At 38.6% G+C, this 25,176-nt stretch overlaps 1 protein-coding gene across 3 annotated transcripts in view; it reads left to right on the plus strand.

The window, feature by feature from the left end:
* The window catches only part of LOC128030474 (adhesion G protein-coupled receptor B1-like), a 109,645-nt gene that overhangs the window by 64,282 nt on the left and 20,187 nt on the right, over positions 1 to 25,176 (plus strand). For all 3 annotated transcript variants that reach the window (XM_052618141.1, XM_052618142.1, XM_052618143.1), the window contains 14 exons: positions 437 to 541; positions 1,837 to 2,004; positions 5,313 to 5,492; positions 5,847 to 6,176; positions 6,946 to 7,047; positions 7,225 to 7,331; positions 7,420 to 7,614; positions 7,699 to 7,767; positions 8,184 to 8,292; positions 9,654 to 9,797; positions 11,900 to 11,981; positions 12,967 to 13,069; positions 13,375 to 13,418; positions 21,004 to 21,130. In XM_052618141.1, coding sequence (XP_052474101.1) covers positions 437 to 541; positions 1,837 to 2,004; positions 5,313 to 5,492; positions 5,847 to 6,176; positions 6,946 to 7,047; positions 7,225 to 7,331; positions 7,420 to 7,614; positions 7,699 to 7,767; positions 8,184 to 8,292; positions 9,654 to 9,797; positions 11,900 to 11,981; positions 12,967 to 13,069; positions 13,375 to 13,418; positions 21,004 to 21,130 — 1,865 coding nt within the window. The remainder of the gene's footprint in view (positions 1 to 436; positions 542 to 1,836; positions 2,005 to 5,312; positions 5,493 to 5,846; positions 6,177 to 6,945; positions 7,048 to 7,224; positions 7,332 to 7,419; positions 7,615 to 7,698; positions 7,768 to 8,183; positions 8,293 to 9,653; positions 9,798 to 11,899; positions 11,982 to 12,966; positions 13,070 to 13,374; positions 13,419 to 21,003; positions 21,131 to 25,176) is intronic.

Here is a 25,176-nt window from a genome sequence, read left to right on the forward strand (position 1 = left end):
GTGAGTAGATCTCCTCTCAGTTTGGATGGAGGCCATGAGCAAATAACCCACTCCATGGTCAAGACCATCGGCTGCAGATGTCTTCACCTTGATTGTCTGTGTCTCTGTTCCGCATGGTCTGCTTATTTTTTTCATCCACAATCCACTGTTCATTCCATCTTGCCCTCTTTCTGCACACTTCCTCACGTTTTGAGGTCACGCAAACCCAGAAGTGTTTAAACTCTCACAGAGTTGTGCGTTCGCTTGGAGGGTACCAAACCAAATACAGGTTCACTTCTTCTCAGCTATGTAACTTCACACAAAATCCCAAGCATGGCTGATGCTGGTCTAGATCAGGGTTATTCAAATCTTGCCCTGCAGGGTTTAGATGTTCAGGTTGCACAGAACGGCCCGATCAGGATTCGACTGTAGTTGCTAACCCCACCCCATCCTGCAGGCAGAGGCCGACTTGGCACTCGTAGCCAATCCCTGCGCTCGGTGGACAGCCGTAAACGAGAGGACTCTGATAAGACCCGCAGTGGACAGCAGTCATCCCAAACAGGTAAGAAGACAGGTGGCATCAGCCTCCTCTGCAGCTTGGGGTTACACACACATATATACACTAGCAACCATTTCACTCACTAGTCCACATACAGGGGAGTAGACTGAATGCGTATGTGGCTATGGCCTTGTTTTTTTATGCTCCTGTCAGTGTGATTTCTGTTTTGTTTGTCTTTGTCATGTGTACTATGGCATGGTTCATGGAGGAACATCGAGATATCCACAAATCATGGACACCATTGCTAACAAAGAAGTTAAAAGCATGTTGAAAGGGTCGTAACCCCTTATAATGAAACAGACAAGAACAAGACACACCTTGCTTGGGGGTGGTGATGTATGATTTGCATGCTTCAATACAAAATACATATTGAAGTAATATGTAATCCCTAGTATTTTGTCTTTTCTTTGTGAGTATACTGCATGAATGTCTTTCATTTTTACAGTTAAACCGATATGAGCCTATCATTTCAAAATAAATACTATTCTATTCTATTTTATTCCAATGTGCTTCAACACAGTAAATCCATAAATAGAGGCTGGGGCTTCATATTTAAACTGTACATCTGTGAATCAGAAAGTATATTCTAAAAACAAACAAAAAATGCTGTGCATGACTTTCACAATTTGTATTTTACTTTTGGACAAAAGACAATTTTAAGCAGATTTCAAAACAAAATGGTGCACACAAAAAAACTGATTAAATAAACTAATGTATAAGTATTATTAAGTATGTTTATGCAGGGTTTTAGTATGGAAACTAAAATGTTTATTATACCTAATGTTGTCAGATTAAGGTTAAATCATTCCCTCCTTATCACTTTTTATTTTGACATTCAGTATTGTTCTATTGGACATTCTTAATTCTCCATTTCGTTCCACCTGGTGGTTATGATAGCCTAACTCTTTCCATTGGACAGCATGATATCCTATATTATCTATTAGACTGTCAAGACAACCAAGTGCTCCCTATTGGACATTTAATATGTTCCCATAGCTTTAGGATTCTAACATGATTCCTTGGCTTTCCCAATTGATCAGATAATAAAGTCTGATCTATTGGGCAGCCTTGTGAAATCATTGTATAGAGGGCTGACTTACATATCCCAAAACTGAAAGCATGAACTTCTATTATGGGTAAATGCTGAGGATATGGATTCAGTGAAGAAATTATTTAAACTTCCCCTGTTAAATAAAGTGGCTAATCCCGCATGCTAATTAGTTTTGACCCTTTTCCTACCCTTTCCTCTGCTCCCTACCCCATCCCATCCCCCTTCCACTTCCTCCCATACCTCTCAGTGGATCCTCCGTCGGGTGGGGAGTGGTCTGCGTGGAGTGCGTGTTCGACCACGTGCGGTGAGGGCTGGCAGAGTCGCACACGCTTATGTGTCTCCGTGCCGTACAGCACGCAGTGCAGTGGGCCGCTGCGTGAACAGAGACCCTGCAATAACACTATTGTGTGTCCAGGTAAGCACAGCCCACCACAGGCCTCTCCTCACCCCCGCCTTCTTCCTTATCCACTTCCCATCACCCATCCCACCTCCACTCAGGTCCATTAGCTTTGCCCACTCACCCTCCAGTCACTGCCCATGTTAGGCTAACTCTTCCTGGGCTTCCATGTACGGCTGTTCCCCTCTCAAGTTGAGGGGAGAGTCTCAACCCTGAATGCTGGAGAGCCGTGGTAAGATGTTAATGGGTTTATGAGCAGCATCTCAGGGGGCCAGACAAAAGTGTTATTCAAAAAAATAAAATAAAATATGTGTCTAGACCAGGGCCGTGCAGAGACCTTAGGAGGGGCAGGTGCTCAAAGTATAAAAGGGGCACATGGAACAAGGCTTTAAATAGCGCGGTTCAAAATAGCAATACAGCAATATATTGTGATGCATTCCTTGCCGATTTGCGTATTGATATGGATGATTATGTACTGATACACCAGCAAATGCTGTGATGCAGTTTTGAAAAAGAAAAAGATAAGAAGAGACAATTTTAAGTTTAAAAGGAAAAAAAGGAAAAAAAAATCCACCTAATAATAGCTCTGGGATGAGAAACTGAAATGTCTTAAATTGTCCCAGCCTGATGGCTTTTTCTTCTCTGTTCTACAGAATAATTAAGGACAGCTGTTATAGTAAAAACTACAGAAAACACTCTACATTTTCCTCTTTCTCACCAGCCTCTGTCTCCTGGCTTGCTTACCTGCTCTTTCTATCACTTGTGCGTCTACATTTGCCTCTTTTTCTTCCTCTATCTCCATCTCCTCATCTGATCTATTACTTTCCAGTCTCTGTCCATCTAGGAACAAGGCACAATCTACTATTTCATCATCAATCTATTATTTTAACCATCACTACTATTCTTGCACCTAATCAAGTCCACCTTAAATATTGATACAAAACAACAAACAACTGAGTCATGCTAAGAAAGCACTGTATAACTTATATAGGCTTATGTTTTATTTATTTTTCCTTTTTATTCAAAACAATTCCAAACATGCTTAATATATCAGGAAATATCTCGATTCTCAAACGTGTAAGTAAACGCGTTTTGTACCTTTATAGATTGTTATTTGATCAATAAATGGAAAGGTAGTGTAATCTATTAACTACACATAAAACACCGACTTTTAACTTAAGTGCCATATCATGCCATAAAATATTTTTAATAAGACTGAATTTGTATTTAATGTAAATTTTAATAACAATATTATAAGTTACTTATTTTAACACTTTCATTTTACAGAGAGTAAAGAACATTTACATTATCAAATAACATTTTCATTCAGTCTAGCCAGAGTTCAGGCACTGTCAAAAACTACCATTACCATCACTGAAGCACTTTACATTACATTATGCACATCAGGATTTTTTTTAGTTTTTTCTCTCTCTCTGTCTCTGAAGAAAGAATTCGCTAAATAATTCAGTCAGCGAGCAAGTGAACAAAAACACCGCGTTTCATGATGACTCTTCTGCACATCTCCGATTGGCCATTGTATTCGCGCAACAGAACCGTTGATTGGTTATCATGAAGCGTTGGACGAACGTCTCTGGCTCAGCGCCAGCCAGCGATCACAGATTTGAATTTAGCAGCTGATGCTGTGCACTGAACGATCTAATCACAACAGTGTGATTATATCAAACATATAAAAAATATTATTCTGCTGTTTTTTTTTTGTTTGTTTTTTTTTTTTTTTGGTCGTTTGGAAGCTGCATTTAAAATCAACTTGGCTCAGAAATCTTTGAATGGGCATGACGCCTCTGCCCTCGATGCCTGCGAGACGTTTCTCCCTACAACAGCACAACGTTACCTCTACACTACAGGCTACACACCGCAATATAAACAACATATCTGCATGTTCTCACATCACGTCGTTCTTGTAAAATAATAGTTTATAGTAAATAAATATCAAAATCACTTCGCTGAGTATGAAACACCACTTACCAGCTTCCGCGGTGTTGAAAATATCCTCTGACAATTTAAAAAATGCGCGTGCAGCCTGACGAATCGTCCTGGTCGGATGAGGAGGTCGTCGTCGTCAGGTCAAAGGTCATCTTGTTGGTCATCTTATTGACGGCTAAATTATTATTAAAAATTTTACTAATATTTATATTGGGCATGAGCAGGTATTCACAAAAAGAAACGTTATGACAAAAAAATTTTTGAGGAAACTTTGCTTTGACAAAAGGGCACTTTGGGCACCAAAGGGCAAAGGGGCAGGTGCTCAAGCACTCAACGCAACCCATCCCCCCCCCCCCCCCCCCCCCCCCATATGCACGTGCCTGGTCTAGACAAGCACAATGTTGTAGTAAGTGTTAATCACTTTAGGCAGAAGAAAACAATGATTTTAATTAACATTAAGAACTTAAGACATTAACATTAAGAAAAAAAATTTGCACACTTTTAGCTCACTACCTGTAATTCTCTGTTTACACTGACAGCTGTTTTTGCTGTATACTGTAGTTGGTAGCTAGTAGCAAAGTCTCTTGGAATGCAAGTCAGTTCACATGGCGGCCGTGTTTGCAATGCACATTCTGGCATGCAAGATCTAATCGAATGGGGAAAACCTAAAATCTCAAAAACTGCTTGAGAAACTTTTTTCAAATTATAAAAAATATTTGACATGTGCATTTATGTAGGAAGTGGAATGTCTAACAGTATCTACAGTGCAAAATGACTAACAACACTTATTTCAAAGAATTTACTTCCATTACTAGAGCTGCTGTATTGAGCATTAGCCTACAGATTTTCCAGTTCATAGCAATATGAGTGAACCATCTGAGGTATCATACAGTCTTTTCTATTAGGCGTTCCTGTGATAACATTATTGGGGGGGCTATGTAAATGGCTATAGCTTCTGAACATCTGATCACAAATATGATATATTGCTGGTAAAAATAAGATGTTCTTGTGTTTGGAAAGGGAATACGTTTCCTTGCTGCTAAAAATGGAGTGGAAAATGTTCGTAAAATTGCTACAATACATCATATAATGAACAAGATGAACAATGATCAATGCATACTGCTCAATGTGCTCCAATGTCTTCACTCCTATTGGTAGCCTTCCCATTACTTCATCTCTCATTAAACTTTCCTAAAATTTATCTCATCCCAAACTGTCACTTATGCCATCGGGAAATGGGCAACTCCTGTTTAAAATAAATGAATTAAAGTTGTTGCAGATCGCTGTCAGTGTGAACTGCTCTTTTGTTTTCCCCTGGTGTGTCCGTGTGTGTGTTTGTGTGTTGTTGAGGTGCGTTTTTCTCTCTATAAATCATACCCTAGCCGCTCTGATTACAGTACACGGGTCGTGGGATGAGTGGACTCCATGGAGCTTGTGTTCTTCAACGTGTGGCCGTGGGTACAGGGACCGTACCCGCTCCTGCAAGCAGCCGCAGTTCGGAGGAAACCCCTGTGACGGTCCAGAGAAACAGACCAAATTCTGCAACATTGCTGTATGCCCAGGTGATCTTTGGGTTTTCAGATACAGACTGTCTCATACAGATTTAATGACTTTCATCAAGCACCTCAATTAAAGCCTAATGTGAGGCACTGTAGAGATGGAGATTGAAAGGAACCTTTGTGAAGTTCACAGCAAATGATGGTGATTAACAGAGGCTTTAAATCACTGCGGATTGGACTGGAGTTTGACAACCCAGAGTTCCTTTCTCTTTCCCCTGCAAAATATCTTTCAATATCTTTTATCATGCTCCACTTTCAGTTCCTTAATTTTGTCATCCTAATGTTGCTTTGTACCCTCTATCCTCACATTTAGAAAATTCTTTGGTTTCTTCTTATAACTTTGTATTTAACTCGTAGTGGATGGCGTGTGGAATGAATGGTCCAGCTGGAGTACCTGTTCCTCGTCCTGTTCAAATGGAACAATGCAGCGCACTCGGGAGTGTAACGGGCCCTCGTATGGGGGCCTGGAGTGTCAGGGCGAGTGGCGTCAGACAAGAGACTGCTTCCTCCGAGAGTGTCCTGTGGATGGCCAATGGCAACTCTGGAGCTCTTGGGATGGTTGTACCAAAACATGTGGTGGAGGAAGCCAGCAAAGACAGAGGGTGTGTTACGGTCCCTTTTTTGGGGGGGAGCAATGCCCAGGGGACAGAGAGGAAGTTAGACGTTGCAATGAGAAGAGATGTCCAGGTGAGACAATCACATGGTTGTAGCCAAAAGTCATTCTCTGCTAGTATTCTCTGCTACATTAAACTGGTTGAAATTTGACAACTGGTATACATTTTCAGTTACCATCTCTATTGCATTAGTGTTGCACACCACCTAAGTTTATCCTTTTCATGCGTTTTTTTTTTACGTGTTGACATAAACATTAGAGAGATTTCATACCACTATATCACTTTCACAAAATGCAAAAGAGGTCTCAGTTTGATAGATCTGACAGATGTTTTTTATTTATGAAAGATGTTTTAATTAAAACCATTTGTCAGAACAGTGTGAATGTATTTAACTCTCTTTCGCGTCTTATTGTGCCACCTGTCACAGTGTGTTATTTTTTTGCACTTTATTTAGCTTAAACGATTGAATACACACAAAGTTATGTCAAAATGCTTAAGTTAGAACATTAGATCCGTGTATTACAGTAGGTTTTAAAGTAACAGCAGCCTACTATATCAGCTTCTTGTGTTCAATAAGCTTGAGAACCTTTTACTTATATTAAAATTGCAACTAAAATGTTGTCATTGTAACAACCTTATTTGCTGCAAAATAGAAAAAATTATATACACGGTTATCACCGGAAACGCAATTACTAATTTTGGTCATATAGCCCACCACTATCTCTACTATTTATAGGTTTCAGAAGAAGTATGCTGTAATTCTGTACCTTACTTGTTTCTTTGATCTCATTTTGTGAGATTGTTCAGGTTTTTGTGGTTTTTACTTCTTTGCTTTTATGCAGAGCCGCACGAAATTTGTGACGAGGAGAATTTCTCTAACGTAGTGTGGAAGAAAACTCCTGCAGGGGACACTGCAGCTGTCCGCTGTCCTCCGAATGCTGTAGGTAAGACATGACTCATGCAAACACTTATCCTAAACATTCATTACCCTCAAAGCTATTTTGAGACATTTTCAGGACCATGGACAGCTCAAAATGCCTGGTTTAAAAAAAATGCAGTATACAGTTTTTAACAAATACTTGTTCAAAATCTGGTAACGATGACCCATTTCTGTGATGCAGGACTAATACTTCGGCGATGTTCGTTGGATGTTGAGGGCATTGCATACTGGGAGAACCCAACATACATGAAATGCATCTCAAATGACTACCGTAGTATCCAAACACTGGTAGGTGATCTCCAATCTAAGCTCTAGTTAAGTTAAAACCAAGTTGGTGTCTGCATAGCTAAGGTTGTTGTTTTTTTACCTACTCCAGACCAGAGATCACCTGTCCAAGGCTCAGCGAGGGCTTGTGGGAGACGGGGTCTCTGAAGTCATGACCAAGCTGAGGGTAACGTCAAGTGATGGAACCAGCTACAGCGGAGACCTTCTGGCTATCATAGACATACTGAAAAACATGACAGAGATATTTAGGAGGTCCTACTACAGCCCCAGTAATGCAGACATGAGGGTTAGTGAATCGTTAGTTCTAAGTAAAAGAATGTTTTGACACTGAATGACCCTGAATGTTTCTTTGGTGTGGTTGTGTTCTCAGAATTTTGTGCAGTCTGTGAGTAACTTACTGATGGAGGAAAACAGGGAGAGGTGGGAGGAGGCACAACTGGTGAGTCAGCCTTCACTCATTCATTCTTCCACTCTCTCATTTATCATTTTCTCATTCCCTCTTTTAATGTCGGCATCTTTTCACTCTCTTTCATTAAGTAATCATGCAAGTTTCAGCTGGTTTTAAAGGTGATTAATTGGCCAATTCTCTTCTCTTCACTGCATCTTTCTTTCAGCTGTTTGTCTCCTGCTGTTTAGTTAGATCATTAGTTAGTTTACAATTTATGTCTTAATGCAAGCTTCAGTTTGCATTCTTAAGGAAGGATATCGTTAAGCTTGCGCAGCAGCAGCAGTAGCCATTATAGTTCGAAAAATATATTTATAATAACAATAACATTTAAATGCATTTACAGAATCATATACTGAAAGAAGAACTAACAAATATTTTAACATTAAGCCCTGCTTTTCTTCTGGCAGCTGGGGCCAAATGTTAAAGAGCTTTTTCGTCTAGTGGAGGACTTTGTGGACGTCATCAGTCTCCGCATGAAGGACTTCCAGGATACTTATGAGGTCACCGACAATCTGGGTCAGTTTCCACTGACTTTTAACTTGGTTTATACCCTTGTAATAATGTCAGAGGGTGATGGTCATCTTCTTAAATGGTTGAATGTTTGTGAAGGCAGTCACTATATCTTCATGGGTGATTAACTATGACCCTTTCATGTAGTTCTAAATGGCTGTCATTGTCGTCTTTTTTTGTGTTTGCACTTTTAGTTACAACACTACAAATTCACCAAAGAAATATATTAATTTATAAATTAGTAATTTATGTATATATATATATATATATATATACATACATAGACACACACACACACACATTTTTCCTTTTTGATTAATTGTTTAATTAAAAACACTTTTGGCTTTTGATGGTGCTGAAACAAACCAATTAAAATCACCGCCAACTCTATTACTCACTCACACCTTGAACATTTTTTTTAACTCTTTAGAAAGCCGTAATACACAGTATCTCTTTGAAAATATTGAACAGTCCCTGAGCTATGAATGAGTATGTCCCTGATATGCTGCTCACACAGATTTCCAAATATGTATAGCTCTAGGCATTTCTATAGCTTTGGAATCAAACTCTAAATCACACACGTGTCTCCTGCACAAAGAAGACTATGGTTTACTCAGCACCCATGTTCATTAAAACAGCAGGAAGATGAACCTTCATGGTCATACTTTGTGGGCCGCAGCTAGCAGAGTTTAAAAGGGAGTGTGAGAGGTTCTGTTTACCTCTGAATCACTGAGCTGCCCATGAGTTCAGCCGTTCAGATGTATATGTATATGTAACACCACACATTCATCAGATGGAAATACTGCACAAGAACTTGAGTGGTACTGTATAGTGTTAGTAACAGTTAGCAGATGCACACACATTGATCTAATTATTTAATGTCTTTGCTCCAACCTAAATTTGGATGCGATGATGTGATGTCAGGGCAATGGCCTAGTGGATAAAACAGTTAAATGGTAAAATATAACAATTTCAAAGAAATGTTTTTGAATTTAATATATTTAAAAATGTCATTTATTCCTGTAACGATGACGCTGAATTTTTAGCATCATTACTCCAGTCTTCAGTGTCACATGACCTTTCAGAAATCATTCCTAACATGCTGATTTGTATGCATTTCTGATTATCAATGTTAAAAAAAAGTTTAGCTTCTTAATATTTAGTTATGTAAATTAACTTAATAAATTAATATTTAATATGTAAATTAACTTTTTGTATTTTATGATCAATAAAAAGTTAAAGAGTTTAAATGGGGGAGTCGTCTGACAGCATGACACTTTCTCTAGTTGAGATGGGATCGTTGTGCAGTGAGTCAGGATATTGGTGTTGCCATGGATCTTACAGTTCCCTCTGGATTCTCCCTCCAGTACTGAGTATTCACAAGCGGCCTGTCGCAGGAAATGCAGATATCACTTTCCCCATGAAGGGGTGGAGGGGGATGGTGGACTGGGCTCGCAACTCTGAGGACAAAGTCAGAGTGGCTAAAAACATCCTGGTCACTCGGAAACCAGGTAAGAAGCATAAATTCCCACACAACTATACACATTTTAGTTTTGTTTCATCATTTTTCTAAATTAAATGGACATTCATTTACTCAGAAACATGTAGAACAAGCAGTAATCATGTCACAGTTAATGTTCATGTCACAGTTAGAATTTGATGATTTTATACTTTATATTTATTATTTCAAAATTATGTGACCTTCCACAATACACAGTAAATTCCATTCTTATGCCTGGATTCTTCTCATTCCATTACCTTTTTTCCTCTCCGAGTTATTTAATGTCTCTTCTTTGCTGTTTTTATTTTATTTAATTTTTTCAAGGAAAACAGTAGAAAACTGTTCATAACAAATCTTTATTTGTTTGACGGATTTTATCTGCTTTGCTAGAAAGCAGATTGCTGTAGGCTGTTCAGACCTTGCCATGTCTGATGTTACAGGCCATTTAAGATGCTCCTACCCCCGCGACTAAGCTAATAGAAGAGTTGCTACTTAATCAGGAGTCGCCAGGAGCCAATCAGGCGCAATTAGGTTTAATTCCTTTCCCCATTGGGAGATCTGTTGCCAGGCCACGAGCGCTGGATTGACAGGCTGTCTAGCTTTGGACACACCTAGATGAGCTTTTATATTAAAGAAGCTTTAGAATGAGAGGAGAGAGAGAGGAATTTGACAGACTGAATCCAATGAAACATTCTTAGAGAACGAAACACTTTCATTCTTGCAAAGGATCTGCTCTTTGTTAGTCAGTGAAACAAAAAAAGTGCATTTACATTTTACTTTTTACTGAAAATGTAGGAGGACATTTTTTTTTTTTTTTTTTTGTAAATAAATCCTACACCATTTTTTCAGTGCACTGTAAAAAAGTCATTGTTGATCAATTTTAAGCTTGATATATTCAGATTTTAGGTACTCTTATCTGTTGGGCTTAGGTTCTATTATATTAAATTTTAAATGAAATCGTTAAACTTAAATTGTTTTTGTTAACTTGCTTTGTTTACAGTGTATGGACCTGAAATATTAAAGAGGAGGTGAAATGCTATTTCATGCATACTGAGTTTTTTACACTGTTAAAGAGTTGGATTCCCATGCTAAACATGGACAAAGTTTCAAAAATTAAGTTGTACGTTTGAAGGAGTATTTTTGTTCCCAAAATACTCCTTCCGGTTTGTCACAAGTTTCGGAAAGTTTTTTTTCGAGTATGGCTCTGTGTGACGTTAGATGGAGCGGAATTTCCTTATATGGGTCCTTATACAGCTTCCAAACGCTCTCAACGCAAAAGCTTACTGGCGCTCGTGATTCTTTAGCTCCGCCCTCACGTCACGCCTCCAGCCGGTCGTGTTTTTCCGGGAAAAATCAGTACAGACTATCTTTCTCTTATGAATATAAAAAAACTAAAGACTTTTTGGAGTTATGAAGGATGCAGTACTACTCTATAGGTACTCAAGATTAACAGGATATTGAGTGAAAACGAGCATTTCACCCCCCCTTTAACAAAAAAATTTATAAAAAAAAAATTCTTATACAATGTCCATTCCTCTAGTACCTTGTGTTGTCTATAAATGCCATTGCGGGTCTCATCTGTTCACATCATCATGGCTGTGGCATATTAGTAGGGGTGGGCAAACAGAAATCTGATTACCCTGAGGGAGCTGGAAACTGTCAAACCTTCAGCCCTGGTCCCCCTCCATCAGTCTGTGTTCTTGCCCATGGGACCTCAGCTGCAGCCCTGGAGCTGTGACCTCTGCCCACCGCCTGGCACCCCCCTACAGACTTTCACTCTTTCTCTCCCTTACACCGCATGCCAGTCTGCCACATATTTTTGGCATGATTTAGAGCGATATAGCTAGTGTGTGTATAGTTTCAGGAGGTTCTGCTGACAGTGATGTAGTGTGACTATGTCAGAGGCTGGACCGCTGCCCTTTCCCCTCACTTATACTGTAGTAACATTACAGGGCTCTAAATAAAGGGTGTGATTACACATCAGTTAAGTCTGTATCTCTGTGACTTCTTATAGCATTACTTTTCTCCATCCCTTTGCTTTATGACTGTTTATTTAACAGAAACTGATGTGATACTGTACATCTCTTATATGCGTGTGTGTTTGTGTTATAGATGGAGATGAAGATGATACATCAGCATTTGTGACTGGCATTGTACTGTACAGAAACTTGGGCAGTATTCTCTCTCTACAGAGGTGAGACTTTTATTTGTTTGAGACTTTGTGCTTTTTGACTTTCTGTTGTTTCTCTTCCTCAGGTTTTAGCATTATTTTAGCTGAAGTATGACATTTGTCATACTATTTTATGTTTTATTTATCTTGACAAACATTTTTGGACCCACCCCATGAAATCAGGTAGAAGCTATACATGCATGTCTTCATAGGTTTCTGTACCAAAATGGCCACCAAGTAAACTAATTATACTATTACAAGGAAAAGTGTGTATTTTATTTTATATTTGTTTGTTTGTATGATATGTTTTGGATATCTTTAATACCTTTTTAGGAGAAAACTTCGTGCAAAATCCCTTTAAAGCAGAAGTTTACCCCAAAATGAAAATCATTTACTATCATCATTTATTCATTTTCATGTCACTCTCCTTCTTTCCTTCTTCTGCAGAACACAAAAGAGGATATTTTGAAGATATATTGTTGTTGGTAACTCTCTTCAAAGCTTCCTTTATATGAACAAACAAAACACCTAAGACATTTTTCAAAATATTTTTTATGATCTATTAAAGAAAGTAAGTTGTAAAGTTTTAGAATTACATGATGGTGAGTAAAAGATAACAAAATGTTCATTTTTGGCTGAACTGATCTGTTAAAGGGACTTTGCAAACTGCAAGACGAAAAATAATAACAAGAATCTTTTCTCTCATTTCCCGGACTATGATTATTTTGAAACCGATATCTGATGACACAATAAGTGGCAAAAAAAAAGACTGCTGTGTGTGTGGATAGATGAATGTGCATATACTTAATAAGCAAATGACATGCACATATACCAGAGCACAAAGTGAAGTGTCTCAGGAAGTACTAGTCTCTGTGTCACATGGGAACATTGCAGCTTCTTTGAAGGCCATGACCTGTTCCCCCTTCTGTTTTTTTTTTTTTTTTTTTTTTTTTTTTTTTTTTTGCAGTTCTCCTCATGTTTTCTCTCATCCCTCTCTGTATTTTCACAGAAATAGCACAGTGCTGAACTCCAAGGTGATCTCTGTGACAATCAAACCCACTCCCAGCTCCCTCTTAACTCCACTAGAGATTGAGTTCTCACACCTTTACAATGTAAGTCTGCTTGCCCTATGGATATGTCCCTCTGACACATTAAAATGAATTCATTTTTCAATTTTAAAATGCTTTATTAAAAAGCATTCATTCTAAATTTAAAGAATAGATTATAATATATTTCGTTTATTATTTTGAATTGTTTTATTTGTTACTTTTAATTTAAGAGTATTTAAAAATAATATTTTATAAGATTTCAGGTAGTCAATAGTGTCCCTATTTGAAGAATTACTGATATATATTTGCAAGGCAAAATCACAAGGTGACATCATTCTCTGCCTCTCACCTTCCTACTCTCTCCACAGGGTACCACAAACCAAACCTGCATTTCCTGGGATGAGAATGACAGGTGAGAAGCCGTTTATTGATTTAAATCTGTATTTGCTGTCTGCTGAGTTTTTGCGGGGAATCTTTAGTCACACAGTAGGGTGTATTTTCCAAGGCGTACGGAGAGGTGTGCTGATAAAAGGTTAGAGACAACATGCTGTAGTATGTTAAAACACTGACGGAACAAGCTGCCTTGATCTTCACTTGACCCTGCACTTTGACACAGGATGATTGTTGCATGCCACATTCCACATTCACACACCACAGCAATTATGGAAAACACACTTCCAACTTAAGCAGAGAAGAGACACACAAAGAAGGCTATAATGAAAAGCAGTTAGAAAGAAATGAGAGGGAAAGAGATGAGTAGGTTGGGGTTGCAGACTTGTACTCTCTGTAGAAGAATATAAATTAAGTTACAGGGATAATGTTGAAAGTGTTTTAGCACATTAACACAAGGGAATTACATTTTTCATAGCAATGTTGGTTTATATATTCAGTATGCAACTAGTATTGGTAAAAGCCGAATGTGCATGAATATTTACACTGATTGCTGTGATACCGGACTTGCATAATGAGATGCAATGAATCAACTGCTTTAGAGGGCCACCAGTAGTGTTGGCTCATGTATAACAAATTTGCGTAGCAACATATTGTCCAAACAATTTATTGTTATTAAAAAAACAATTATTGTTTTGATGTATTTTGGAACAAAAACATTAAAAAATGTGTGAACACTTTAGAATTTTAACCGAACCCAAACTTTAAAATGCTAGTCTATGGTAATTTCTAGAACTTTACATGTGAAAGTGTATTTTGCATGTATTTTCTGATTGTGTTAAAGAAATAGCAGTTACACCGATGTAGAGTTAATCAAATGTTCCTATTTTAAAAATAATCTCATCTCAGGACTATAAAATATAAAGGTTTAAAGCTATGAGTAAAAGATTGGCAACTGACATTCAAATGGAAATCCCTTCTGTCATCTCAATAATCATCTCAATCATCTAAAGAAATGAATTCTTAGCCTGTTATCACAAACATGATTGGTACGTTTTTACCAATGCCGAGAAGCATAACAGGTAAATCATGACAGTGTCTCTCTAAGTGCTTCAGCTGTGGAATTTACATCTGAATTATTATTGTCACATTCCAAATACAAACTGAAGAGATGAAATAGGAGAATCATTATGTATTACCATGAGAATAAGTTTGGTTTCATTAGCAAACATGAACAGAAACGTATTTCTTCTTTTTCCTGCAGAGAGGAAAGCAAATTGAGACTGCGTCTCTGAAGCCAGATTCTATTGAAAGAGACAGACAGACAATCAGACAGATGAGCACCAGAATTGTTGTACATTAAAAAAAGAACCATGGGCCTGGTCACGCTCGCACTTTCACCCCCTACACGTCCATCTGCTTGTGCACTCTTTTGTCTTTTAAAACTTCAAAAGACTAGTTTGTGCCCATAGCGCTTAATGCAGTGTGGGTGGAACATTTGCATTTAGATGGATACATATAGATATGTTACAGATATAAAGGTTTTCTGCCATTGCCTTGAGGGGGACCAGACTGAGAACAATAGAATAAAATAAATCCTGTTAAGAACTGACTGGTGTTATTATTGGTTATCAGGACATTGTTGTGCCAGTGCTAAAGTGCTTCATGTGCACTGGAAGAGTGTTTCCTGTGGTGCATGTTTTAACATTCAGCAGACAAAAAAAAAAAAAAAAAAATATATATATATATATATATATATATATATATATATATATATATATATATATATATATATATATATATATATATTATACATCCGTTTGCTTAGAAAAGTAATAATATACCCAAGCACCATTTATATCAAAAGACAATAATGCAGAGAAATTGGAAGAAAAGGAAAGAGAAGGAGAGGGGTGACACAGAGGAAGGAGTGAGATCAAGGGAGCATAAGAGAGAGACTGAGAAACAGGAAGAGGACAGTGAAATGTAATCTGCCTGCATTGAGCGAAGGGGAGCCGGGCCTGGTGTGTGTTCGCTGCAAAATTAAAATCCATCTTGGACAGCTGCTTTGATTAATGAGTTCATATTTGGGAGAGAAATTGGAATGTGAGGAGGCATCCTTGTCGCTGACTGTCTGTTACTTAACAGCTTTAAAGAGTGTGGGCTTTCTGTTGACTCACACTTCAATCACACGCTAGCGATTCAAGCCAGTCATTTTTTTCGGCTGCTTCTTACATGATCATTGTCATTCATGCATTTACTTAACATATATATATATATTGTAACGATAAAAACTTCCTATTCATCGGGAAGAAGGAGGCGGGAACCGGCGCACAATCAAAACACTTTATTAATTCAAAAATAAATACAAAACGGCGCGTCAGCCCCTCACGGCGACTGACGCGCACAAATAAAAACCAAAACATAAAATAACGTCCCAGGCCTGGTCCTCTCTCGTCCTTCACTATAGTCGCTCCAGTTTTATATCCTTCCATCTCCTACGTGGGACTCGATACCGGCGGTGGGGCGCAGGTGTAGCTCATCTCCAATCACTACACCCGGCCTCACTCCTCGTTCCCACGCCTCTCGGCCCCGCCCCACTCGCCACATACCCCCATCGCCCCTCGCAGGCCGGGGGGTACCCTCGAGACTGCGCTCTACTCCCCCCCCCCCCCCCCCTTCCCTCCGGGGGGGACCGCTCACGGGGACCTGCGGGAACCTGGGGGTAGGACAGACGGGGCGAGAGAAAAGGAGATGGAAGGAGGAGCGACAGGGACGAGAGAGGGGAGAGAGGAAAAAAAATTAAAAATCAGGTTCCCAGACACACTGCTGCTCGGCCCTCCACCGGCTGGGTGATCTCCTCCGCGGTGCCCGGCGGTGGCACTGGACGGCCCTCGGCGGACGGCACGACACTCCTCCACCGCCCGGTGGACGGCGACGGCTCCTCAGATTTTGGGCAGCGGCAGGAGTCCCCCGTTCCCTGCCCCTCCGGATTCCGTCACGGAGGCGGCAGGCTCCGGCCCCCTGGCGAACGGCGCCGACTCCTCCGCTCCCTCACGGACGGCAGCCGCCCCTCCATATCGTGGGCGGTCGGCAGCGAGCTCGCCCGTCCCCGGCAACTCGCTCCAGCCCACCGCCTCGAGCGTCCATGGCGGCACATACCTCGCCTGCTCGAGGGCACCGCGGATTCACCACAGCGGCGAGGGATCTTCAGCAGCGCGTCCCTCCTTCTCCCGGGCTTCGGCACCACTGTAACGATAAAAACTTCCTATTCATCGGGAAGAAGGAGGCGGGAACCGGCGCACAATCAAACACCTGCGCCCCCACTCGATACTGGCGGTGGGGCGCAGGTGTAGCTCATCTCCAATCACTACACCCGGCCTCACTCCTCGTTCCCACGCCTCTCGGCCCCGCCCCACTCGCCACATATATATATATATATATATATATATATATATATATATATATATATATATATATATATATAGCATCAGCAGTTGTAGGTTGCCAGACTTTAATCATTCAAAATAAACATAATAAAATAATTCAATAAACATTAAACAATTTTCTTACTTTTTCTTTTTCACGTTCATGAACTAAAAAATATTACATGACATATCTGTTAACATTTATAGTAGTTTTTCACCATATAGTTATTAATTATTATATGGGAATTATTAGCACATTTTTGTTGACTGAAATAAAGATTAAATAAAATATAAATATTATATGTAAAACTTATTTTAGTTAGTTGACAAGGCAACATCTCGAATTTCAATTTAGTATAATTTGAAGAACTAAACTTACTACCTGGAAATAAAATAAAAACTAAAACACACACAAAAAAAAACTTAATATTAATATTTAAAAAATAATAATAATATCAAATTTTTTAAAAGTATTTAGTAGTGATACAACATTGTATTATTACAATATTTTGTTTTATATCATAAGACTGTATTGTAATTAATGCCAATTTCATGTTTTGTTTAATTATAGCATCACCAAACCATGAGACTAAACCCACCATTTTTGGTATTGTTGGAATCAAAGGAGATATGACTCCTGTGAAAATAAGTCAACCACATCCAAAGTTATTAACATGTGAATATTTGATTTTACCGTTAGGTGACGCTGGCTTGAAATTAGATTCAACTTTATTGTCACTGCACATGTAAGGTACAAGGCAACAAAATGCAGTTAGCATCTAACCAAAAGTGCAATAAACAGTAAGTACAGAATATACAAGGTCTACAATATGTACAATAAAAATTAGTATTATGAACATAATTTACAGTTTTTAAATACTATCAGCATGATATACAGATAGGTGTACTGTGAATATACTATACAGATGGATTATGTAAACGTGTATACTATAGGCAGAACTATGAACATATGAACATAATTTACACTATTGCAATGGACAGTAAAGTGCATAGAAAATATTACAGTTTGCAAATGGATTACCCAGTGTTTCTGGATGAACAGACAGTAGTGCAAGTAATAACAAGCTTACTGTTTTTTGCTTGTTGTAAATAAATAAATAAATCGGTCAGAAGAAGAGGCGCTGGTGACCCTTCTTGAACAGGCTGGAGGTGTTTGTGGTCCAGGACAGTTCCTCCGAGATGGTGGTTCCCAGGAACTTGAAGCTGGAGACACGTTTAACAAGCATCCTGTTAATGTGGATGGGGTCATGCGTGCTTCCTTTCTTCTTCCTGAAGTCCACAATGAGCTCTTTTGTCTTACTGGTGTTAAGTAGCAGGTTATTGTCAGTGCACCATGTGGCCAGGTACTGTACTCCTCCCTGTAGGCAGTCTCATCATTGTCATGAGGCTAATCACCATGGTGTCGTCTGCAAACGTAATGATGGAGTTGGATCCATGCACAGGCTTGCAGTTGTGGGCGTAAAGGGAGTAAAAGAATGGGCTCAATACATAGCCCTGTGGTACGCCCAACACATTATGCTAATGTGTTCATAAAATACAGCATTTTATTACAAAATTGGATATCATTCAACTTGGAAAGCAGTATCAAATCTAATGAGACCGATTTGATCGGTTTTGGGCAAATTTTTCAAAGGTTACAAGCAAAAATAGCAATTTTTCATTCCTGACCGCTAGGTGGTGTTGTGCTGAAACTGTGTAGGTACCTTCAGGTCATGGATGTCATAACACACGCCAAGTTTGGTCTAAATATGAAAAGTCTTGGAGAGATATAACCTCATGTCCAAATGGGAAGCTTTTAATTGAATTTGTTTATGTGCTTGACACAGCTGGACAAGCCCATGATCCAATTACACAGCCATGCTGCGCTTTATATTTGTGTGGTCAACACAAAATCTTAATCGTATCATGTTCAGTGTCTTTGCAGTGGGTGATAATATATTGAGTTTCAGGTTTATGTGGTAATGTTAACACTGAGCCCTCCCATGAGGCTGCAAAACACTGTGCTTCCTGCACTAAACTGTTTGGCCCTCAGTGCTCTTCAAGCCCCAATGCATTATGGGTATCCTAGACTGCAGAGCTCTAACGCACAGTGGGTTTGGAATGGTGCCGGTACCCCTTGGTTTGTGTGGAAAAGCACTTGTGTGTGTGTTCATGTGAGTATATTGACTCCACGTTGCAGCTGCATGAAGAGGATGAAACATGATTAATGGCTCGCGATCAGTTGTGCATGGAGTGGGTATGTTTTGATATGACTTTCATATCACTTTCATTGATGTCGTTATGAGGTCTTTGTTACAATTATTTGACCGTTTGATTAGACACTGGCGAATCATACTGTTAAGAGGATTCCTCATCAAGATAATGAAATTCAGATTTGTGTAGGTGGTGGAATCGACTAATTATTCAGTGGCTTTGGCCATCAGCACTAACTGCAACATAAATGTTTACTTATATTTATGATTGTAATGCTTTTATTGTCATCTGCTTTGGTGCATGCAAGTTTTATGGGAAGCATAAAACAATACAATTATTGTAAAGGATAGAGAGCTGTGGATTAATTAGTTAATTAATTAACTCGTGGGACATCACTTTTATATCTGACAGTCACAAATTGTAGATAGTAAATAGAAAACGTAAGACACTTTGCTGTGTCTTACTATCTAGAATAGTAAATAGTAACTATTTTTAGTAGAAAAAAAAATATTGTGCTCCTTCATGTTATGCTCCAGGTCTCAGTGTCCCAGTGTAATATCTATCCTCTGCTCCATTGCACTTTTCCTCCACATTTTATAAACTTGCAAAGTTTTGAAAGGTAAAAGAGACTTTTCTTTACTCCACTTGGAAGGCATGCTGCAGGCTAAACACAGTGTGAAAAGGCTACCCCAAACTGTCCTTTGGGATTTTTCATTTCAAAGTGATTCTTTGTAGTTTGGCAGTATTTTGTGTTTTGCAATGCAAGAACCTCTAGTAATACTGCTAGTGGAACAACAACAATAGGCGTATAAATGATTAAACATTATCAAATTATCCAACATTTATTATTATTAGTAGTATAGGTATTATTTATGATAACTATTATTATAAAATGTAGCTTGGAATTCGGGTGTCAACAATAGTCAAATTTCAAATTCAAGTATTGTGGAAAGGATGCAGTATTGTTCATCCACAGACAACCAATCATATAGCTACTGAGTCAACTCTTCCCTAATTAAAAATTCAAGTTCTTTCTACAGTTCTTTTGTCTTCTTCTTCTTCATCGTTGAAAGTTGACAATTGCGTTAAACTGTAACGCTAATGTGGTGCCGACATCGTTCTTTCAAAGAATGTTTTTCATGAATCATTTCATAAATACTGTATAATGATATGAAAGTTCACCCGGAAATTACTAAGGTAGCTTACAGTAAGAAATTCGAAATGTGGCTTCCCAAGATTAACCCAGGATAAAATATGAATAGTGTGAAACAGGAACAATATCCCTGGATTATACTTACCAAAGCAGGAGTTACAATTTAGCATATGTTCAAGGCTGCGTCATATTTATGTATATGGTGTTACATAGTAATAATGATGATGATGATAGTAATTTTACGGAGCCCAGCACATGGCATGCATGAAAAAATAGGCAAAATCGTTTTAAAGCGAGATTTACTATTTCTTTCCCTCGATTTATAAATTGTCCGCCCGATTTATACTACTAATTCGTAAATTGTGCGGACGATTTAGCAAATCGAGGGAACGATTTATTTTTTCTTGCATGCCATTTGCGGGCTCCATATAATTTAATAATTTAATAATTTAATAATTTAATAATTTAATAATTTAATAATTTAATAATTATTTATAATTAAACACATTTATTATGAATATTTTTTTTTACTTAGTGTTTTTTATTTTTTATTTCAGGACTTGCTTATTATTATTATTATTATTATTGTTATTATTATTATTATTTAATGTTATTTTTTACATTTTGTGTAACCGTTTTTACATCAGCTAACCTGGCCATGCAGAAAGCAGAGGTGTGCGCTGCCTCACATCGTCCATTCATCTGTATTTTCTCGCGTTCCGGCTCTGTGTGCGCTGGATTAGATAAAATAGCGGTTTTATCGCGTAGGAATTTGATCTCATTCCGCGCTCTTGTCTGTCTCCGCTCCGCAGCTCGTCGTTGCTGGGCTCCTGGTCTGCGCGAGGCTGTAGAGCTGTGCCCGTCGACTCCAGCACAACCAAATGCTTGTGTGACAGACTCTCCACCTTCGCCATTTTAGCACGCCTCAATCCCGATGTGGTAAGTCAATCCATTTCTATTGTTTATTTTAATCGAACTACAAAAGATGCGTTTGTGTGATAATGTGTGATTTATTGCACCGCTTTTTTTTCCTTCTTTTTTTTTTTTGGTCATAGGCGTCATTGTGTATCAACAGATCCCTCTCTCTCTCTCACTCCCCCTCTCCTCCTTTCCACAGCGTGTCAGAGCCATACAGCTGATTTAATGCAAACAATTTAAGACATGTTTCATTATTTAATGTGTATATAGATACAAATATTTGTGACAAAAAGGGACGTTTTGACAGGTTTGTTTGATGCTAGAACGCAGTACATGAAACATGACTGGCTTTCATATTGGATTTACATACATTAAATGCATGTACAGAGGAAATGAATGTGATTAATACAATAATGATTCAAAATAGCTAACTACCTACATTTGTTAAAGATGACCGTCTCCGTTGTTTGCAATGAAATGCATTTTGTTCAAAACATACCAACACACAAATTTCTCTTTTTTTTTCTGTTGGGTTTCTGTTTGTGCTTTGACACCTCAAATTTTTCTGGTACATTCTAATGTGCATAGGGGAATTGTTGGCCTTTTCATGAGTGTGCAACATATATCTCAATGACACACCATCTGTTCATTTGGGCCTTAGAGGGTTGTCTTTGCGTAAATCTATATGTCTTGTTTTAAATCAGTATCTTCTTTAAAATGATGGGATTTGGTTTGGTTTAATGCAGGAAAGGGCCACATCTTTGTGTGGAATTTTCATTCAGTGTGATTAGTTATTATTAGACTGGAAACTGCCTCTGAAGCAGTTTATTCACCAGTTGCCGTGGAAACAGCATGGGCAGTGGAAGTTCTTAAAGCTATAGAACATGCTATAGCACTCTCTTTGTGCAGCTTGGCCCAGATATGAGCCAGAGAGCCCCAAAAAAGGGAGGAAGAGGAAGTTTGACACCCTACTGACCAAAACAATGGCCACGTCTTCTCTCATTTGCTTTGCCAAGATGTTTCAGATTGGCTGCTTCAGGGTAAAACACTGTTTTGATTTGGCAAACCAAGTAAAAATGGGACATCATAACAAAAGAGAATTGGGATCACAGTATTATATACAGGCCACTGTGTACAAAGCTGCAAAATGGGGTACAAAAAGTCTATAACAAACATAGACTGCTTTTTGTATTACATTTTACTGGCTTAATGTGATTTTATATATATTAAAAAAAAGAAAAAAAAATCAAGTTGATGTTCAATGCAAAATAAATAAATGAATGTTGGGTACTTCAATTTGGGAATCAGTTCGATTAGAAATATGGAATTTCTGTTCCCCAAAGCCACAACAAGCACGGACTGCCTTTTGCAACACATTTTACTTACCTAAAGGTATAGTTCACACAAAAATTTGCTCAGCCTCATGTTATTCCAAACCTGTATTAATTTCGTTCTTCTGCTGAACACGAAATAATATATTTTGAAGAGTTTGTGGAACCAAACAGTTGGTGGTCCCCATTGACTTCCATAGTTTTCCATTGTATATAACTGAGGCACTCAACTCTTGCTCTTGAGATCCACTTTCCTGCAGAGCTTAGATCCAACCTTAATCAAACTCACCTGCCTGTAACTTTCTAGCAATCTTGAATAACTTGGTTAGCTTGTTCAGGTGTGTTTAATTAGGGCTGGATCTAAACTCTGCAAGAAAGTGGACCTTGAAGGCCAAAGTGGAGAATCCCTGGTATTTTTAATTTGAAATTCCAAGTTAAACAGTGTATTCAAGGCAAAAATGTTGGTTGCTACAGCTACTTCACTCTGGGAATCAATTGGATGGGAAATGTGGGCTTTAGATGGCAGAATTTGCTTAAATTACACCTAAATTCCTCCCTGGCTATTGTTTAACATTATCGAATTGCTCTCAGCCTAAGTGATGTCAGCAGAAAAGGAGAGTGGTCTCAAAGGAACAACATTTTGATTAAAGATTAAAAAGACGTAGAAAATATTTATTTAGAATGATGTGCCCTGATTGATTGGTTTTCCAAAAACCTGGAAATTGAATTAAAGTAAATATGGTTATATTTCTTTCACACTGATCAAAGCTGATGGTACAGCACATCGACATGTTTTTAGGATATATAGAGCCCCATCTTGAAGCCAGTTTATATTATATAAATTTTATCAGTGTTTTACATGCCTCCTGTGTAAATGTATGTGCTGCTATTTGCTCTCATGGATGTGTGTGTAAAGACCACATGACCTGCATGTCCACTGGTGATCCAGAGAGTAATAGCTGTAATTGCTCGCTTATGATGGCTGCCTGTCCCACTGTACCTGGTCAGATGAACATAGAATGAGGGAGTGTCGCAGTTAGCTCTTTCCATGCCTCGTGGGAAGCATATTGTGGGGATTTCATTTGTGTTGCCGTATGCCAGCAGAAGGGAGGACTGCTCCTCCCCTTGGCTCCACTCCCTGTCTGTCTCTCTCTAGCCTTCTCACTCCAGACCCCCACTGCTATGCCACTAATTATTCCTGCAGCTCCACTTGCCACCTCAAAATGGCCCATCCAATGGCCCCTCTGCTGGCAACTAGTGTCCTACAGCTTCAGAATGATAAAGAGCCAGAGAAACACTTTCCTTCCTCTCTTTTCCCCCACATTTTCAGTCTGAATATACAGTCAGCTGCAGTGTACATGGAAAGAGAGAAATAAAGGGAGATAGTATACTGCAGCTATTTTAATCACATTCCAGTCTCTCTATAGATGTTTACAGGTTTGAACCAGGCTTTGGATTACATGGGTCAGATGGTCTTTATACACAGCTTTTAAACACTTTATGCACAGTTTGATAGGAGAAAGTTACTGTGGTTGTGCCCAGACTGAATATTTATGAGTTAAGGCTTGTAGAAATAGACAGTTATGCTACAGTTGTACTTGGATAAAGCTCGGAATACGTAATTCCCAGAAAAAAAAAAGAAATTATCTCTTTGCCTAAAATGAAGATAGACACAATTTCCAATGGGGTTTAAAGGGGATCTGATTAGGCCATGCAAGGACATTCTCATTTTCTCATTCATGTTGGAAGGTAAAGCTTCTTCCATTGAACACTTTCTGGCAGAGGGCAGCAGATTTTTCTCAAGAATTTGACCTTATTTTGCCCCATCCATTTTCCCTTCTATCCTGACAAGTGCTCCAGTCTTTGCTGCATAGAAACTCCCCATAACAGGACATTACCACCTCCATGCTTTACTGTAGGCATGATGTAATTTAGATGGTGAGCTGTTCAGGATTTCCGCCAGACAAATAATTTGGTGTTGAGGCCAATTAATTACTAAATCTGTCTGACATTGCCTTGCCACCCATAGTTGATTGTTTGCTTCAGTTGCACTACACAAGGACTGAAATACTCCAGGAAAGGTCTTTTCATGCTGAAAAAAAGGAAATTACCACAGCAAATCACAGCTGAGTCAAATGGCTTTGTGTGCCATTGACAATTAACTACACCTGTTGTCATTTTAAAGGGGGTTGGTCCTTTTTTCCAACTCAGTGATTCTGTTTTTTTATTTTATAAATGTTGGTGTCATATCTTTCACTTAGATGTTATAAGTTACACTGAGTAAATACAGCTGGATAAAACGGTGTCTGTCTTCATTCCAGGCTGCAAAGCAACAAAATGTGATGATTTTAAAGGCAACAAAGCAATAAAATGTTATTATTTTCTATACCCACTGTACTTTTATTTACTTTTTTACGTTTTATATTATATACTTTTTATACTATATATTTTTTTTATTGTTATAGTCCAATGATAATTGGATTGAATTTGATGCAAATGAAGTATAAGTGCACCAGCTGTCCAGAAATGACTTAAATGCAACTTTCTGTCTCACAATTAACTGTCAAATGTTTCAAAATTTATGGGACTTGATACTCCATAATTTCCGTTCCCAAGTAAGTATGGGTCTCTGTCTGCACTGATGGACTAAAGAATTCCCTTGGTTCAATAGCGGTTGCTCTTGAGTACTATCCTGTCTTCCTCAACTTAGGCTAAGTCAAGTGTTTGATTGGCTAG

This window comes from Carassius gibelio, chromosome A16 (assembly GCF_023724105.1).
Source record: "Carassius gibelio isolate Cgi1373 ecotype wild population from Czech Republic chromosome A16, carGib1.2-hapl.c, whole genome shotgun sequence".
Lineage (NCBI taxonomy): Eukaryota > Metazoa > Chordata > Actinopteri > Cypriniformes > Cyprinidae > Carassius > Carassius gibelio.